General features: G+C 39.6%; 1 protein-coding gene across 2 annotated transcripts in view; it reads left to right on the top strand.

The window, feature by feature from the left end:
* The window catches only part of LOC140307584 (NT-3 growth factor receptor-like), a 98888-nt gene that overhangs the window by 21619 nt on the left and 58533 nt on the right, over positions 1-18736 (top strand). For both annotated transcript variants that reach the window (XM_072386534.1, XM_072386535.1), the window contains exons 4-7: positions 3408-3479; positions 8422-8576; positions 14254-14396; positions 16898-17039. In XM_072386534.1, coding sequence (XP_072242635.1) covers positions 3408-3479; positions 8422-8576; positions 14254-14396; positions 16898-17039 — 512 coding nt within the window. The remainder of the gene's footprint in view (positions 1-3407; positions 3480-8421; positions 8577-14253; positions 14397-16897; positions 17040-18736) is intronic.

Here is an 18736-nt window from a genome sequence, read left to right as displayed (position 1 = left end):
TTTCATCTGGTTTCATAGATAAGTACAGCTGAGTATCATCAGCATAACAATGGAAATTTATGCCATGCTGTCTGATAATGTTACCTAATGGAAGCATGTATAAAGTAAAAAGAATCGGTCCAAGCACAGAACCCTGAGGAACTCCATGACTTACTCCAACGTGTGAGGAAGATTCCTCATTTACAAGAACAAACTGGAATCTATCAGATAAATATGACTTAAACCAGCCTAATGCAGTTCCTTTAATCCCAATAACATGTTCAAGTCTCTGTAACAGAATGCTGTGATCGATCGTATCAAATGCAGCACTGAGATCCAACAGGACAAGCACAGAAACAAGTCCGCTATCAGAGGCTAACAGGAGATCATTGGTAACTTTCACCAGTGCTGTTTCTGTGCTATGATGCACTCTGAATCCTGACTGAAACTCTTCAAACAGATTATTTCTATGTAAATGATCACAAAGTTGAACTGCAACTATTTTTTCAAGAACTTTGGACAAAAAAGGGAGATTGGATATAGGTCGATAATTAGCCAACACTTCTGAATCAAGAGTAGGTTTTTTAAGTAAAGGTTTAATTACAGCAACCTTAAAAGTCTGAGGTACATATCCTGTCAACAAAGACCGATTGATCAAATCCAATATGGAAGTGTCAATTAAGGGGAAAACCTCCTTGAACAGTCTGGTTGGGATTGGGTCTAACATACAAGTTGATGGTTTAGAAGAGACTATTGCTGTTGTTAGCTCAGAAAGATCAACTGGACAGAAGCTGTCTAAATACAATTCAGGTTCGAAAGATACTTCTAAAGCTGCTCTACTTGATGATACATCAGTGATAATAATGGGAAGGATTCCATTAATCTTCTCTCTGATAGAAACAATTTTATTGATGAAGAATCTCATGAAATCATCACTGCTGAGAGTTAAAGGAATACATGGCTCAACAGAGCTCGGACTCTTTGTCAGCCTGGCAACAGTGCTGAAAAGAAACCTGGGATTATTCTTATTCTCTTCTATCAATAATGAATAATACGCAGTTCTAGCTTTACGAAGTGCTTTCTTATACGTTATTAAACTATCTTTCCAGACTAATTGAGACTTTTCTAAATTAGAGGAACGCCACTGTCTCTCCAGCTTTCTTGCAGTCTGCTTTAATGCACACAGCTGTGAATTATACCAAGGAGCCAACCTCTTCTGACTGATTACCTTCCTTTTCAGAGGGGCAACATTGTCCAGTGTTGTACGCATTGAAGCTGTAGTGCTGTCAACAAGAGAGTCAAGTTCTACTGGAGTAAAATTTAGGTAGCCATCCTGTGTCATATCAGCACATGGCAGTGAAGAAAAGGATGATGAAATCAACTCTTTAAATCTGGTTACAGCATTCTCTGACAGACACCTTCTATATGTAGAATTCTTCTCAGAAACCGTGTAGTCAAGTAATGTAAATTCAAAAGTTATTAAAAAATGGTCAGACAAGACAGGGTTATGAGGGAACACTGTTAACTGTTCACTCTCAATGCCATAAGTCAGCACAAGGTCAAGGGTATGATTAAGGCAGTGAGTAGGTCTGTGAACACTTTGAGAAAATCCAATAGAGTCTAATATAGAATTAAAGTTAATATTTAGGCTGTCATTTTCAACATCTACATGAATATTAAAGTCACCCACTACAATGACTTTATCTGTACTCACCACTAACTGGGATAAAAACTCTGAGAATTCAGACAGAAACTCAGAATAAGGGCCAGGCGGACGATACACAACAACAAACACAAGAGGTTTTTGTGATTTCCACTTTGGGTGGGAAAAACTGAGAATCAGAGATTCAAAAGAGCTAAAACTAATCTTGGGTCTAGGACTGATTAGTAACCCTGATCTGAAGATAGCTGCCACTCCTCCTCCTCTGCCTGTGGTTCTAGGAACATGAACATTTAAATAGTCAGAGGGAGTTGATTCATTAATGCTAACATGATCCTCCTGCTGCAGCCAGGTTTCTGTAAGACAAAATATATCAATATGATGATCACAAATCAAATCATTCACTAACAGAGACTTCAAAGGGAGAGATCTAATATTCAGCAAACCACATTTAATAGTTTGATGTTTTTGTTCAGTTAAAGTTTTTGTTTTAATTTTTTTTTGCACAAGAGGATTTGCTCCTTTTGTGTTTTTTGATTGAGGGGGGGGCAGCATCAGGTGGGAAGCCGCAGAGAAGTGTGTAAGACTACAACTCTGCATCCTGGTCTCAACCCTGGGATGTCATGTTTTTGGATGACTAATAAATTCGTCCATATTTCTAGAAATGAGAGCCGCTCCTTCCAAAGTGGGATGGATGCCGTCTCTCCTCATCAGACCAGGTTTTCTCCAGAAAGATTGCCAATTATCTATGTAGCCCACGTTGTTTGCTGGACACCATCTAGACAACCAGCGATTGAATGAGGACATGCGGCTAAACATGTCATCACTGGTCAGATTTGGCAGGGGTCCAGAGAAAACTACGGAGTCCGACATTGTTTTGGCAAAATTACACACCGATGCAACATTAATTTTAGTGACCTCCGATTGGCGTAACCGGGTGTCATTACCGCCGACGTGAATAACTATTTTACCGTATTTACGTATATCCTTAGCCAGCAGTTTTAAATAGGATTCTATGTCGCCCGCTCTGGCCCCTGGAATGCATTTGACTATGGTCGCTGGTGTCTCTAATGCCACGTTTCTGACTATAGAGCTGCCAATTACCAGGGTTTTGTCCTCAGCGGGTGTGTCGCTGAGTGGAGAAAATCTATTAGAAACGTGGACAGGTTGATGGTGAACCACGGGCTTGACTTTAGGACTATGACTCCTCTTCCTGACAGTCACCCAGCCACTCTTAAGTCCCGGCTGCTCGGGATCTGCTCGGGGACGACTAACAGAGCTAGCTACGCTAGGTGGCTCCGCACTGACTAAAGGGGCCTGGCTCGCTATCGGGTGGTTTTCAACAGTGCAGAGCCGAGCTTCCAATTCAGATAACCTTGCCTCCAAAACTACAAAAAGACTACATTTGTTACATGTACCATTACCACTAAAGGAGGCAGAGGAGTAACTAAACATCTGACACACGGAGCAGGTGAAAGCAGGAGATAGAGGAAGAGAACTGGTAGCCATGCTAAGCTAGAGAACCAGACACAACGCTAAAAAGTGAAAAATAAAAACTAAAGATCTGTAAGAGTGAGCGTTAGAATATAACAAGTATGGGATAGAGTTAACTATGCAAGATTAGCAATTATGTTGAATCTAGCAGTGACTCATAGAGATGTAAACATTATTCTAATATAATTTAATCTACTCTTTCCCTGTAGTTCTGCACAAAGTGTGTCTAAGAATTTCCAGTTGTAATTTTGTGATCTGTTATTCTCTCCCTAAGAAACCTGTCCAAAAACCCCATGTTGACAACACTATCCTGGCAGATCTTTGAACATCTTCAGCTCTTAGAACTGTAAGTCTATGGTTTGTTCCTACTTTGTTCCATTGCTTTCAGCACTTTCATTGTGTAGATTTGCATATATTTGTGTAGATACAAGAGAAGGGTCTTATTATTAATTGGTAATCTAGTGTGGCTGCCTCAGGCGATGACAGAAACTAAACACTAAACAGAATTTTTTCAAATGAAAGCTACACTTTTTAGTTTCTTAAATAAAATTAAACATGAGCAAAGTGGTGCCTTCTGAAACTGCTTTGTGAACGTGTTGGTTAACATGTATGATTAACATTACACAATAATGAATACTTGGATTTGCTTGGAAAGTAAGAAATAAATGTGAAAAAAAATAGGAATTATCTTATTGTCATGAGATAAATGAACAAGTTCATGTTCATTTCTCATTTTTATGTGGGCCTCTGAATTTTCAATTAAATTCAATTCAGTTTTATTTATATAAAGCCAAAATACAACAAAGGTCATCTCAAGGCACTTCAATAATACTGTCCAATTGAAGCCAATTGGAGTTCAATTCATTGTAATCATAACCCAATCAAATCCAATTAATTCATTTCAAAATAATCCAATTCATACATACACAGCCAATTTAAAACAATTCCCTAGCCAAGGGAATTGCACAGACCATTCGCCTCGACCAGCTGGGGTTTGAGAGGACAGAAAAGAGGGGACAACAAATATCGTAACACCATTCAAAGAATACCTGGGAACAGGGAAACACAATAATGTCACCTGTACATAATATCATTTGAGAAATTAAACAGGGGGAAAAAGAGAGCAAAGTGAGGAAAGGTGTGACAGATGAGGCCCCCCTGCAGTCTTACACATCCCATAGTTAAGCTGCTATAGAGCAGCTTAACTATGGGATGTGTCAGGCTCACCTTAGCCATCCCTAACTATAAACTTTATCAAAAAGGAAAATTTTAAGCCTAATCTTAAAGGTAGAGAGGGTGTCTGCTTCCTGAAGCCAAACTGGAAGCTGGTTCCACAGAGAGGGGCCTGATAACTGAAGGCTCTGCCTCACATTCTACTTTTAGAAACTCTGGGAACCACAAGTAAACCTGCAGTCTGAGAGCAAAGTGCGCTGTTGGGAAAATATCCAACTATGAGATCTTTAAGATATGATGGAGCTCGGTCATTAATAGCTTTAAATGTGAGGAGAAGAATCTTAAATTCTATTCTGAATTTAACAGGGAATCAATGAAGAGAAACTAAAACTGGAGAAACATGATCTCTGCTGTTAGTTCTCATCAGAACTCTGGCTGCAGCATTTTGGATCAGCTGGAGGCTTTTCAGAGAATCTGTGGGACAGCCCACTAATAAAGAATTAAAGTAGTCCAATCCTGAAGTAACAAATGCATGGAGCGGTTTTTCTGCATCACTCAGGATGTTCCTGATTTTAACAATATTACGAAGGTGAAAGAAGGCAGTCCTAGAAACCAGTTTTATATGTGAGTCAAATGATGAATTCTGGTCAAAAATACTGTTTTACAAGAAGCCAAGGAAATACCATCTAGAGTAATTATATAGCGAGACAAGTTCTCCCTAAAGCGCTCAGGTTCAAAGAGAACAACTTCAGTGTGTCTGAGCGGCAACAATTTTTTCAAGAACTTCAGACAAAAAGGGAGATTGGCTATCGGCCGATAATTAGCTAACACTTCTGAATCAAGAGTAGGTTTTTTAAGTAAAGGTTTCATGACAGCAACCTTAAAAGTCTGAGGTACATATCCTGTCAACAAAGACAAATTGATCAAATCCAATATGGAAGTGTCAATTAAAGGGGAAAACCTCCTTGAACAGTCTGGTTGGGATTGGGTCTAAAATACAAGTTGATGGCTTAGAAGAGACTATTGCTGTTGTTAGCTCAGAGAGATCAATTGGGCAGAAGCCATCTAAATATAAATCAGGTTTTAAAGATACTTCTAAAGCTGCTCTACTTGATGGTACATCAGTGATAATAGTGGGAAGGATTCCATTAATCTTCTCTCTGATAGATCTCTGATTGTTCTTATTCTCTTCTATCAATGATGAATAATAAGCAGTTCTAGCTTTACGAAGGGCTTTCTCATACGTTATTAATAACTACAATGACTTTTTCTGTACTCAGCACTAACTGGGATAAAAACTCTGCGAATTCAGACAGAAACTCAGAATAAGGGCCAGGTGGACGATACACAACAACAAGTAGAAGAGGTTTTTGTGATTTCCATTTTGGGAAAAACTGAGCTAACCTTGGGTTTTAGACTGATTAGTAACCCTGATCTGAAGATAGCTGCCACTCCTCCTCCTCTGCCTGTGGTTCGAGGAACGTGAACATTTAAATAGTCAAAGGGAGTTGATTCATTAATGCTAACATGATCCTCCTGCTGCAGCCAGGTTTCTGCAAGACAAAATATATCAATATGATGATCACAGATCAAATCATTCACTAACAGAGACCTGGAAAGTAGAGATCTAATATTCAGCAAACCACATTTAATAGTTTGATGTTTTCCTTTGTTTTATTGATTTATTTAATTTGGGTGGTGTGGAAGCAGATACAGTCATTATGCGGATTTGGGGGGAGTAGCAGCAGGTGGCAAGCTGCAGAGAAGTGTGTAAGACTACAACTCTGCATCCTCGTCTCAACCCTGGGTTGTCATGTCATTCGTCCATATTTCTAGAAATGAGAGCCACTCCTTCCAAAGTGGGATGGATGCCGTCTTTCCTCATCAGATCAGGTTTTCTCCAGAAAGATTATCTATGTAGCCCACGTTGTTTGCTGGACACCATTGAGACAGGAAGTGATGCAATATGTCTTACCGCAAAGCGTCAGCATTAGTCGTCTAACTTAGTCATTACCTCCTTTTATTGGGTTTAGTGGTATGGAGGCATGCATGTTAGTCTCATTTGTCTCTGTGCTTGATGGACTGGCAACCTGTCCAGGTTGTATCCCTCTCACTAAATGATCCTAAATAGGATTAAGCGGGTACAGAATATGGATAGATGGTATGGAAATTGTCCGTAGGAGTGAGTGTGAGCGTGCATGGTTGTTTGTCTCGTTCGTCTCTATGTGGCCCTGTGATGGACTGGCGACCTGTCCAGGGTGTACCTCGTCTTTCGCCCGATGTCTGCTGGGATATGCTCCAGCCCACCCGCTACCCGATTGACGGTATAGGAATGGTATGGAGAACTAGAACATGGGCTGCCACTGCCATTTCATTACTAATCAATTTAATGAAGACAGTTTTTTCAAATCAGTTTACATTTATCATACAGCAGTTATAATAATATCTTTATACTGTATCTTGTTGCCAGAGGAGTAACAGATCATCATTGGACTCCTCTGCAAGCTGTCATTGGATGAGAGGCAGGTTACATCCTGGTCAGGTCGCCAGTCCATCACACGGCCACATAGAGACAAACGAGACACATGTAGCCCACTTCTCCTCCTTACAGCAGAGAGGGGCCCTGAGTTTGTAAAACAAACTATGGTTTACTGAAAGTAATACCTTTAAAATACTCTCTCCCTTTAAGATAATGATTGTGTACAGCTTTAAAGTTTAAAATACTCTAAGATAATATTTCTCTGTGCAGTACAGCAGAGGAATAACACAAACTGTTTTAGAAAATAATCAATCATTTATTTCGGCTACACATTTAACCACAAATAATACCCTTTAAATTAAATTAAATTCTTCTCGTCTCTTTTGTCTTTCAATCAGTTTCATAAAAAATATCGTTAGGTTTCAACAGAAAACCCTTCTAAGTCCAGCACAGAAACGTTTTAAGTTTCAACAGAAAACCCTTCTAAGTCCAGCACAAAAACGTTTAAAGATTCAACAACTCAGTGGGCCCACACATTCACTCACACATACAAAGCCGGCAAAACCAAAATAACTCCGTTGCAGGCCTGAGATATGGTGACGCTTGAGTGCGAGGAAATCCACACTTTAAATCCAAATGGAGAACAGCGAAAAGGAAATTTTTACCTTCAGTACGGATCAACTCAACAAAGAGCAACCGTTTACCCGGTCCAAGTCTCAAACCAAAGGCGATGCTGCAGGTAGACTAGGCCTCCAACATGGCCGCTGGCAGGCGAAAGGGCAATGAAGTCCAGGCAACCGGCGACAATGTCCGAGAGACAACGAGTCACACACCATGGCAACAGTGCAGGTTAATCCTCACAGTCCCGCATTGAGACCAAGAGACACAGTCGACGACAGGAGCTAGTTTAGCTACTCTCGAGCAAGTCAGTTCGCTTTGCTAGCGAATGTTAGTAACACACACTGAAATAGCTCAAACTCTTGTAAGCTAAAACGGCTGCAGCATACACAGAACTTTTCGGGCAGAAAGTCTCTGGCTGCATACCAAACAGGCCTAGCTCCAGTATCCAGGTACAGACTGTCGAGCAGACAGTCTCTGAGATACAGGAAACTATACACTTTGTCTTTTGTAGAGTCATACACTCGCTGTCATGCGTCTTCCTCCTGTCCCCTCCCGATCGTCATTCTTTCGTCTCGCCCCGCCCACAAAATACATACACACACCTTAACCAATTAAGGACCAGGATTACACTTCCTCTCTACCAGTACTTCTTCAAAATAAAATAAAGTATTCAGCAATGCACCTTTGTCTCTTTAAAATGTTTTAAACTTATTTGTTACAATCTACTCTATCAAACCATTTGAACCTTTATGACGGAATACTCTTTTTTTCAGTTTTACCCAAGAATAACACATTTAAACTATTAATTATTTATCATCTATTTTTACAGATAGGGATTTATTAACAGGGTTACATACACAACAGGATAAGATATGACAAACAAAAAACAACAAATGATTAAGAACAAAAATGAGAAGACAATAGTATTATGCCAAATTGCTTCAGTCTGCTTCATTTGATCTCAGTTTGGTTTATATGTTGTTACAGATTATGTTATTTTTCTCTTTTTTTCCAGGCATTTAGAGGAAGTGATTTTCGCCTGTGGCTGTGAGATTCGCTGGCTGCAGCTATGGCAACAGAGAGGAGAAGCGGGACTTAGCAGCCAGCAGTTATACTGTGCCAGTGACGGCATAAATATACAACTGCAGGATATGAACATCAGCAGTTGTGGTAATAAAAAGTATATATTTGAAAATGAAGTTTTCTCAGTTTATCCTCAAAGACTGGGAATTTTTACTTCTGACAGAGTTTTTTTTTCTTGAAGCTACTTGATGTTACTCAGATATGAGATAATGTGGTGTTGAGGACTGTTTTCTGTTGCAATTAATACACAGTGATTTTGATATCTTTTTAAAGTAATGGAGCTCTGTTTATCTGCTCTTTGAATGCACTAAGAATCCATCTTTATTCGATAGTTGTTGCTGCTATAGTTACAAAGCATAAAAATGCAGGATTTCTTGTTTATTATGTCTACTTATTTATTGATGGAAGATAATCTCAAGATTTATATTTTAAAGATCATACATCGAGCCACTTATCAGTACCTTTAAACAATAATATTTTTGATCTAATGTTATGAATTATTTATACTATTAGGTAAGAAAGAATTTTCAGTTTAGTTTATCAACAAACAAATTCTGACTGACTATCCATCCATCCATTTTCAACCATTCTACCATTATCCTGGCTTAAGTTGTGGGGGCAACAGTCTAAACACAAATCCCAAGACCTCCCCCTCCCCGCTACCTCCTCCAGCTCTTAGATAAAGTGCAAAGATAGAGGGGGTAGGGAAGTACAAGGTAAGTGCTAGGATAGGAGATGCTCTCTGAAGAGCTGGGTTTTCAAGAGTTTCTTGAAGATAGACATGGACGCCCCTGTTCTGGTAGCGCTCGGTAGGTCATTCCACCATCATGGGACGACACATGAAAAGAGTTTGGATTGTCTTAAGTGTGCACTGCTAGACAACAATCCTGCGACAACCGGAGGGACTGAGTTGTGACATAAGCCTTTACAAGACGTTTCAAATAGATGGGAGCCGTTCCATTAAGGACTTTGTAGGCTAACATCAGTGACTTGAATTTGATGCGGGCAGCTAAGGGTAACCAGTGGAGTTCAATGAACAGAGGGGTGACGTGTGTTCTTTTAGGCTGATCAAAGATCAGACGCGCCACCGCGTTCTGAACCATCTGCAGAGGTTTCACAGCAAAGGCTGGGAGACCAGTTAGGAGAGCGTTGCAGTCGTCAAGGTAGGAGATGACCATGGCCTGCACCAGGAGCTGGGTGGCATGTTGGCTTAGGTATGGTCTCATCTTTCTTATGTTTAGCAATGCAAAGCGGCATAAACAAGCAACAGAGGTAACGTGATCTTTAAAGGTTAGTTGGTAATCAATCATGACACCCAAGTTTCTAGCTACCTTTGATGGAGCAAGAGATAGGGATTCAGTTTGGGGAGATAGGGATTCAGTTTGGAGAGATAGGGATTCAGTTTAGGACCATTAAGACAGTTCTTGATGCCCCACAGACTGTCTGTATGGAGCCCTCCACTACTGTTTGTGAGAACCTTCTGCACTTTTTTGTTGATAAAGTCTCTTTGAGTGGACCTCTTATCTCACCTCCTGCTTACAACCCTTTAATCTCTGTTCCCTGCTCTGCTGTTTTTAACCAGTTTGAGCCAGTGATTGTTGGTCGTTTTAAGCCCTCAGGTTCTCCAGATGATGCTGTCCCTCCATGACTATTTAAAGAGGTTTTCCCCACCATTTTCTGGGCCATCTGTCACTTCTGTCATAAATAGCAGTCTGTCCTCAAGTATAGTCCCTGAAAATTTTAAGTATGCTTTAGTTCAACCACTCATTAAAAAACCTGGTCTAGATCCTGCAGTTCTTGCCAATTTCTGGCCAATCTCCAAACTACCTTTTATATATGGCCGTGGCTCAGTGGTTAGTGTGGGTTGTCCAATAACTGGAAGGTTTGCAGTTCAATTCCCTCTCTCACCACTCAAAAAGATTGGTGAAACTGACAGCTGGAGCGGTGTCAGTTCACCTCCTTGCCACAGCCAAGGTGCCCTTGTGCTCTCGAGCAAGGCACCATACTGGGCAGCTAGCTAAAATAAAGCCAATCCTTCTGAGACAGCTTTTTAAGACAATAATCCATGCCTTTGTTTCTACTCGGCTGGACTACTGTAATGCACTCTATGTGGGGATTAGTGCATCCTCCATCGCCCGTCTTCAGATGGTTGAAAATGCTGCTACACGTCTTTTAACTGGCACACGTAAATATGAGCACATTTCTCCCATTTCCTCACTCCACTGGCTGCCCATATACTCCAGGATTCATTTTAAAATGATTTTAATTGTTTTTAAATCCCTCAATGGCCTTGCCCCGCCCTCCCTCTCTGAGCTTCTTCACCCTGATGCACCCTCCTGCTCTCTCAGGTCAGCTGATCAGCTGCTCCTGAGTGTGCCAAAACTAAGAGGAAGCTCAGAGGGCATCCCGCTTTCACAGTTGCAGCTCCAAAACTTTGGAACAATCTGCCTCTGCACATCAGACAGGCCTCTTCTCTGTTTGTTTTTAAATCCTTTCTGAAAACAAATCCTTCTTCCTTGGCTTTTAACACTATGTGAGACGTTGACTTTTATATGATTTAATTGTTTTGCAAATTCTTGTGAACCTTTTATTTATTATTTATTTTATTTATCTGTCAATTTCAAAATAGAGCAAGTGTGAACTGCTGCAGTCACAATAACACACAGCAGCAGTAGGCTCATTTTACATAATTTGATAATCTGTACAGAGGAATTGTACAGAGGTAATGATTTTAAATGCATAGTAGTGTCGGCAAAACTTTGATCCTCCATGTTTTTACGTGCAGCGTAAAGTGTTTTTTTTCACTCAGCACCGAACCAAATGAACTCAAAACAATTATTCAAGCTGCAGCCACACGTTTTACATTTTGATTGCAAAAGTGCGATTTTCAGCTTCTTCTATCCACCATGTTTGACATTATAGCTTGTTATATCTTCATTTGTAAGTCGCTTTGGATAAAAGCGTCTGCTAAATGCATAAACATAAACAGAATGTCCTTTCGACAGATGAGACAAAACTGGAGCTTTTTGGCAAGGCACATCAGCTCTATTTTCACTGACACAAAAATGAAGCATACCAAGAAAATAACACTGTCCCTACTGTGAAACATGAAAGAGGCTCAATTATATTCTGGGGCTGCTTTGCTGCATCTGGCACAGGGTGTCTTGAATCTGTGCAGGATACAATGGAATCTCAAAACTATCATGGCTTTCTGGAGCAAAATGTGCTACCCAGTGTAAAACAGCTTGGTCTCGGGCGCAGGTCATGGGTCTTCAAACAGGATAATGACCCAAAACACGCAGCTAAAATCACCCAAGAATGGCTAAGAACAAAACACTGGATTATTCTGAAGTGGCCTTCAATGAGTCCTGATCTAAATCCTACTGAACATCTGTGGAAACAGAAAGCTGGAGCAGTTTGCTCATGAAGAGTGGGCCAGAAGTCTCAATGAGAGTTACATAAATCTCTTGATGCAGTGACTGCATGAAAAGCTTGTCCAACAAAACATTAATTCAAGAGTACCATCAGTTTCATTAGTTTGTTTTTGAAAACAATTCTGTAGAGCCACAATTCAAAAGCAATTACTTTTTTAATTAGTTAATTGTCAGTAAATTTTATCCATTATTACTTTTGTCAGTTTCAAGTTATTTCAATGACCATTGTGGGTTTTTCTTTCTTTTTCGGAAGGGTACCAACAATTTTGTCCACGTCTGTATGTGCTAATGCTTTCTTTGGATAAGAGTCAAAGTGGTTGGCAGATGTCATCACTCTCAGTCTGATGGGGACAGTCCCAAAAAAGATGATAATCAAGTGCCAGTAACTTAGCAGCGACACAGACGTAGCTTGTTTCTTGTTACAACACATAGGTCTGAACCTGATTACCTGTTTAGGTAAGATATTTCAGATGCACTCTTTGGCTTTGATCAAAAAGACAGTTTCTCAGGTCTGATAAATCAACTTTTCCATGATAAGACTTCCAAAAGACTTCACTTTTCAGTTTGGCTATATTTGAATTTGTTTTTTGGTTCAGGACCTCCATTTACATTTAAAATGTGCCTTGGTACAAAGAAATCTATCAATCAACCAAAGGGTGAGATCTTTTATTGCAGTACAAGTTAAATTTTACATATTTTAGGAGCTAATGTGTATATTAACCTTGAAATGGAATGTGGGAATACTTGACCAGTCTGAAATTTTCAATGCCTCAATACAATTAATAAATCAACCACATCAATAAAGGATCATGCTACTCACAAAAATACTGCCCCCTTCTAAGGTCTTTTTTGTAGATGAAATTTCTCCACTGGATGTCTTAAGCTCCTGGTTCTGTAGTCAAAACAGATGGGAGCCGAGGAAAGTACCCCCTAAAAAAACCCTGGTTCTTGGAAAAGGAGTATAGTTAAAAGACACTTACGTAACATTCAAACATACTTTGCTTGTACAATATCCACCTACAAAAATGTGATGGGAACTGGACCTCTGGAACTGTTGAACTTAAAAATGTTAACTGTGCGTAAATATTAAATACATTAGAAAATGGTTTGGTCTAAAAACAGCAGTTTCTGCATTGTTATAGCTCTCATAATTGGTAAATAAACATTTCTTTAACAACAATTGCACTCTTCTTGACACTAAACACTTTTTTTAAATACGTGCATCAGGGGCATTGTAGGGTTCAGAGTTTTGCCAAAAGATAACGTGAACAAACCACTGGTGTTCTGATTGATAGATGACTGCATTGTGTCCTCAGCCACAGCTGGCCCGTTGTTATTGTTACATATTTTTATTGTTCTTTACAGTTCAATCTTGGCAAGAAAAGTCTCAAGTATGGTTAAGTTAGATGGGCCAATGAAGAGAAGCTAAAACTGGAGAAACATGATCTCTCCTGTTAGTTCTCATGAGAACTCTGGCTGCAGCATTTTGGATCAGCTGGAGGCTTTTCAGAGAATCTGTGGGACAGCCCAATAAGAAAGAATTACAGTAGTCCAATCTTGAAGTAACAAATGCATGGAGCAGTTTCTCTGCATCACCCTGAGACAGGATGTTCCTGATTTTAACAATGTTACGAAGGTGAATGAAGGCAGTCCTAGAAACCACTTTTATATGTGAGTCAAATGATAAATTCTGGTCAAAAATAACTCCAAGGTTCCTCGTTGTAGTACTAGAAGCCAAGGAAATACTATCTAGAGTAATTATATAGCTAGACAGTTTCTCCCTGAAGCGCTCAGGTCCAAAGATAACAACTTAATTTGCTGTCTAATAAAATTACCTTATTCGCGTTTAAGTTGTTGAATACAGCAGGTTGTTGGTATCCTCATGACAGTCTAACATGCTCTTCATCATGGATGAAATTCACAGTTAAGAATTTGAACAAATTCACAAGATGGCAGTGGTTTTTACTTGTATTTATCAAAAAGCTGTGCACACTGCCAAACACAGAAAACTCTACAACATTTTATTGGATTATCTTTCCAGAACAATAACTCACTTTCCCTTTTTTATGAATGTAATGTCATGTGTTTGATGGTCTCCATCCTCACACAGATTTTAGTTAATCCAGTGAATGTATTATGATTTTAAACAAGTTAGATTTTGCAAATCTAATTATGGCAACCTCTGTGGTCTCTGGAGGGCTGGGACCGTAGGATTTGAACCACTGCTATAGAGGACAAAGTATAGAATATATATGTGTATGTATATGTGTATATACATATCAAGCATAGATTATGAGATTGTGAACACCGCATCTGTTTCTCTGTTTCAGACCTGCCAGTTATCGGAGTCAGTCACAGCAACCTAACAGTTGTTGAGGGGGATCGAGTAACAGCGATCTGTAATGGCTCTGGATCTCCACTACCTGAGGTGGACTGGCCTGTCAATGGCTTGCACTCCGTCACTGCGCAAGAGGTATGGATGATACAGACATTCACTCACAGTAAGGAGAGCATAACGACTAGACTTGTGAGGAGAGCATTTTACACTCCACCATTTTACACTCCATTTCGAAACATTAGAACACTGAGTTAAAGTTGTTTCTTTGGTAGTTTAGATGTTGGTTTCAAAGTATTCATTGGTCCCACATTCCCTGCATATATCCTTTCTCACTGGGATTGCTGGAATAGTAGCATTTCAACATATGAGATTCTCAACTCTAGTCCGTGAATGTCTTGTTCCAATAGGCCACTCGCCATCACTATGCCCTGGTATCCCAACACCTGACGCAGACCTCGTTAATCCAACAGCATGGCTTCAATTCTATGTCACTAACTTATGTTAGTACAGAACTTACTGGAATCATGTCCTGACCGGGAACACACAGACACACACATGACCTGTGTACTGCTTCCAGCTTGCTCCCTGTTAACGTGGATATGTATGGATAACCTAACTTATGATAGAGTTGGACATTTGTTCATGTACTGGTCCCATAATTCACCTGCAGAAAAGTGACCAATCTTTGTCCAAGTAAAAAGTAATAATTTAAGGCAGGACCATGTGGAAAACATGGTTGAACTGACACAGAGCAGTCTAGCTCAGTATTGATATTGCCATTACATTCTCTCCATTGTTTTTTATCCTGAAATTTCTGTTATTACCTGCATTTTGCTGCTTCTGTCTCTTATTAGTCTCCCGGCTTTTCTGCTGTGCTGTTCCCCAGAATGTATTCAAAGGACCAATGTTGATGAGCACAGAGATGCTTTGACTATTTACTGTTGAGATTTTATAAAATGATATAAGCTTACTACAAGATTTCAAAACACTATTTTCACTACTTGTCCACAATAGTACGGTGTGCATCAATATACTGCCCTCTAGTTAAAGATTAAGATAATCCATTATATTGTGTGTAAGAAGAAAGCAGCAACTGTTTCAATTGTCCTCAAGTTAATTCCTGAATTTCCCTTGACTCACTGTATCTTTCCTGCTGCTCTGCTGTGCAGCTTATATTTAAAAAGCGAAAAAAAAACAATGTGGATGAGTAGAAATTCCTTCACTCTGAGCTCCTGAGGTGTTATAATACAAATATAACTAGAGCCAAAAATATCAGAATTTCAATGTAAATTTTAACAACAGATTAGCCTGACACAGACAGTAAAAAAAACCACCATTCAAAGACAGTGGATCATGCAGATAATGACCGATTCTATTGAACAAAAAAGTCATCTTAGTATTACAGAGAGAGGAAGAGAACTACTCTGAATGGTTTTGTTTCGGTTTTGAGGTTTACTAATATTGAGGCTACACGGTGGTGTGGTGGTTAGCACTTCACAGCAAGAGGGTTTCTGGTTCGAATCCGGGCCGGCAGCCTTTCTGTGTGGAGTTTGCATGCTCTCCCCGTGTATGCGTGGGTTCTCTCGGCTTCCTCCCACATACATACATGTCAGGTTAATTGGTGACTCTAAGTTTATCCTTGGACTGAGTGTGAGCGTGCATGGTTGTTTGTCTCTGTATGCCCTGTGATGGTCTGATGACCTGTCCAGGGATCTGCCTGTCGCCCAATGACAGTTGGGATAGGCTCCAGATCCCCTGCAACCCTGAGTTGGATTATGTGGGTACAGAAAATGGATCAAAGGGTTTTCATTCACTGGGAAAGCTAATCTGAATATAACCTTTGAAAAGCAGCAAAAACCAATGTGAATCAGATAATATATCATTGACTAGTTTGCTAATGTGTGTGATAGTGAAAAAAAACAATAAACAAAGCACACTACATATCCTGTAATAGAAAAGTAGAGTAACAAGTGTTTTTGTGAGTTTGTGTGTGAATGTGGTTCAAATGTTGTCAATTTACCATGTGGTTTCATTCATCCTAATGTGCCTCAAGCCTCCTTAGAAACTCAAGTAGAGAAAAAACTCAAGTAAGCATATAAACATTTTTTGCTCATTCGTCTAAGTATTCACCCAACTATTCTATTGTGTTGATCTCAAATATTAATCATTTCTCCAGCACATTAACACAAATTCTGGTTTGATCATCTCAGTGTATAAAGAGATGTAACATCCTATCATATCTGAACAACTCAGCTCTGTTTGTGTGTAAGTCACATAAATTCCAGCAAACTGTTTCCAGATATATGTTCTTAAAATCAAGTATTACCTAAATACTTAAACCAGACATTATGACTATAGTAACTAACCAGGATTCAAAGGATTTCATGACTGTGTTTATTACTCTTCTAGAAAATGAAATGACATGGCTTAACCATCAAAGTTACTATACACGAGTGCCTGAGTCGCAGAAATGTAAAGCTGTCTCATTCTGCTAACACTACGTGAAAAAATGTTACATTATTGTGACTAAATGAGTATGCTCTGTGATATTTCTTTTCTCATTCTACTCTAGACTCTCATTTGACATGTTCATTCCTTCAAGCATGTCTGCTTGTCTTATCTTGCTGTCCTTCCAGGCTAGAGTCTACAACAACAGTATTCACTCCATCAACATAACATTGGTCAATGTGAGCAGAGATGACAACAACTTTCTGCTAACTTGCACAGCCACCAACATAGTGGGGATGACCAACGCTTCTGTTCAGCTAACTGTTCACTGTAAGCTAATACACAGAACACACACATAAACATTCATAGACCAGATGATGTCTTCTCTAAGTGAAAAGATAAAAGTTGCCAGGTCTGATTATTTTTGCCAGTTGATAGCAACTAATAAAAAAAATCCAAAAGTACTGTTCGACACAATCAATTATATTGGGTCTCCTGATGTCCTGGCTGCCCCTGTGATTTGCCAAGCTGAATGCAATGTTTTTTATATACTTTTTCATTGAAAAGATCAGGGATATAAAGGACAGAAATCCCCGAGCTTCTTGCTGCAACTTAGTCCATGTTGAGCCTCCCTCCCACACTTGGTCTTCATTCAAACCTGTACCACTAGAGTGTATCTCAGCTTTGTCCAAAATAAAACCATCCTGTAACGCATCCAATGTCCTCCCTACCAGGCTTTTCCAGAATGTCTTTGAAGTCGTTGGACCTTGGGTTAACAAAATGTTTAACCTGTCCCTGTCTTCTGGCGTATTCCCCAGCTCTTTTAAAACCTTCCCTTCACCCATCAGACTATATCCAAGCTTCATAAGCTTCCATCTTGTGAATTTGTTCAAATTCACAAGATGGCAGTGGTTTTTACATGTATTTATCAAAAAGCTGTGCACACTGCCAAACACAGAAAACTCTACAAAAATTTTTTTGGCTTACTTTTCCAGAACAATAACTCACTTTCCCTTTTTTATGAATTTAATGTCATGTGTTTGATGGTCTCCATCCTCACACAGATTTTAGTTAATCTCTCATGAGTCCTTTTTCACAAAGCCATATCTCTAGAACATCACACAAAACAGTTACTAAAGACCTGCTTTTTCCTGCTGCGTAACATCACCAAACTAAGAACTATCGTCTCCAAAAAATAATCTTGAGATGCTGATACATGCATTTATTTGATCACGTCTAGACTCCCGTAACAGCTTGTTCACCTGTCTAAGCAAGAAGGATTTGACTAGTTTACAGCTTGTACAAAACTCTGCTGCGAGGATCCTGACGCGCACTGACAGCAGAGCCCACATCACCCCCCGTCTTAAAATCTCTTCACTGGCTCCCTGTATTTTACTGCATAAACTATAAAATTTTGGTTTTGACATTCAGAGCTTTGCATGGACAGGCTCCTCCCTACATCTGTGATCTGATCCAGCCTTACACTGCAGCTCGTACCTTGAGAGCCTCTGATCAACAACTATTGATGGTCCCTCGCACTTGCTTTAGGACCCGAGGAGTACTTACTTACTTGCAGATGGATATGGGATGTATTAATGATTTACAGTCCAGTTTATAATTCTTTATAGCCCAAATACCTCCCCAGGGGGGCCATGACATTAAAAGCTGTTGTGATAAGTATGTTATTTTGACATTAACAAAAATAAAATCTGGTTAAAAAAATACAGGGATTAGCACACCACCCCCATTGTTTTATTGACAAGAGTATGTTATATCAAATCTGCAAACTAAGATTTTCTTCCTTTAAATATATGTCAATTTGTAGTTTCCTTCAAAATTATAGACACCAACTGGCTAAAGAAATTAACTGCATGTGACACAGTCCAGCACATAGTAGTGAGGTGTAAGTTGCAGGTAGGCTCAGCATACATAGAACACCATAACCAAGTGGCAGGAATAGTATACAGGAACAGCTGTGCTGAGTATGGGTTGGAAGTCCCAAAATCATACTGTGGATTATACCATCA

The sequence above is a fragment of the Leuresthes tenuis genome, unplaced genomic scaffold (assembly GCF_036924035.1).
Source record: "Leuresthes tenuis unplaced genomic scaffold, fLeuTen1.0.hap1 SCAF_5, whole genome shotgun sequence".
NCBI classification, from domain to species: domain Eukaryota; kingdom Metazoa; phylum Chordata; class Actinopteri; order Atheriniformes; family Atherinopsidae; genus Leuresthes; species Leuresthes tenuis.
This window is presented reverse-complemented; position numbering and strand designations above follow the sequence as displayed.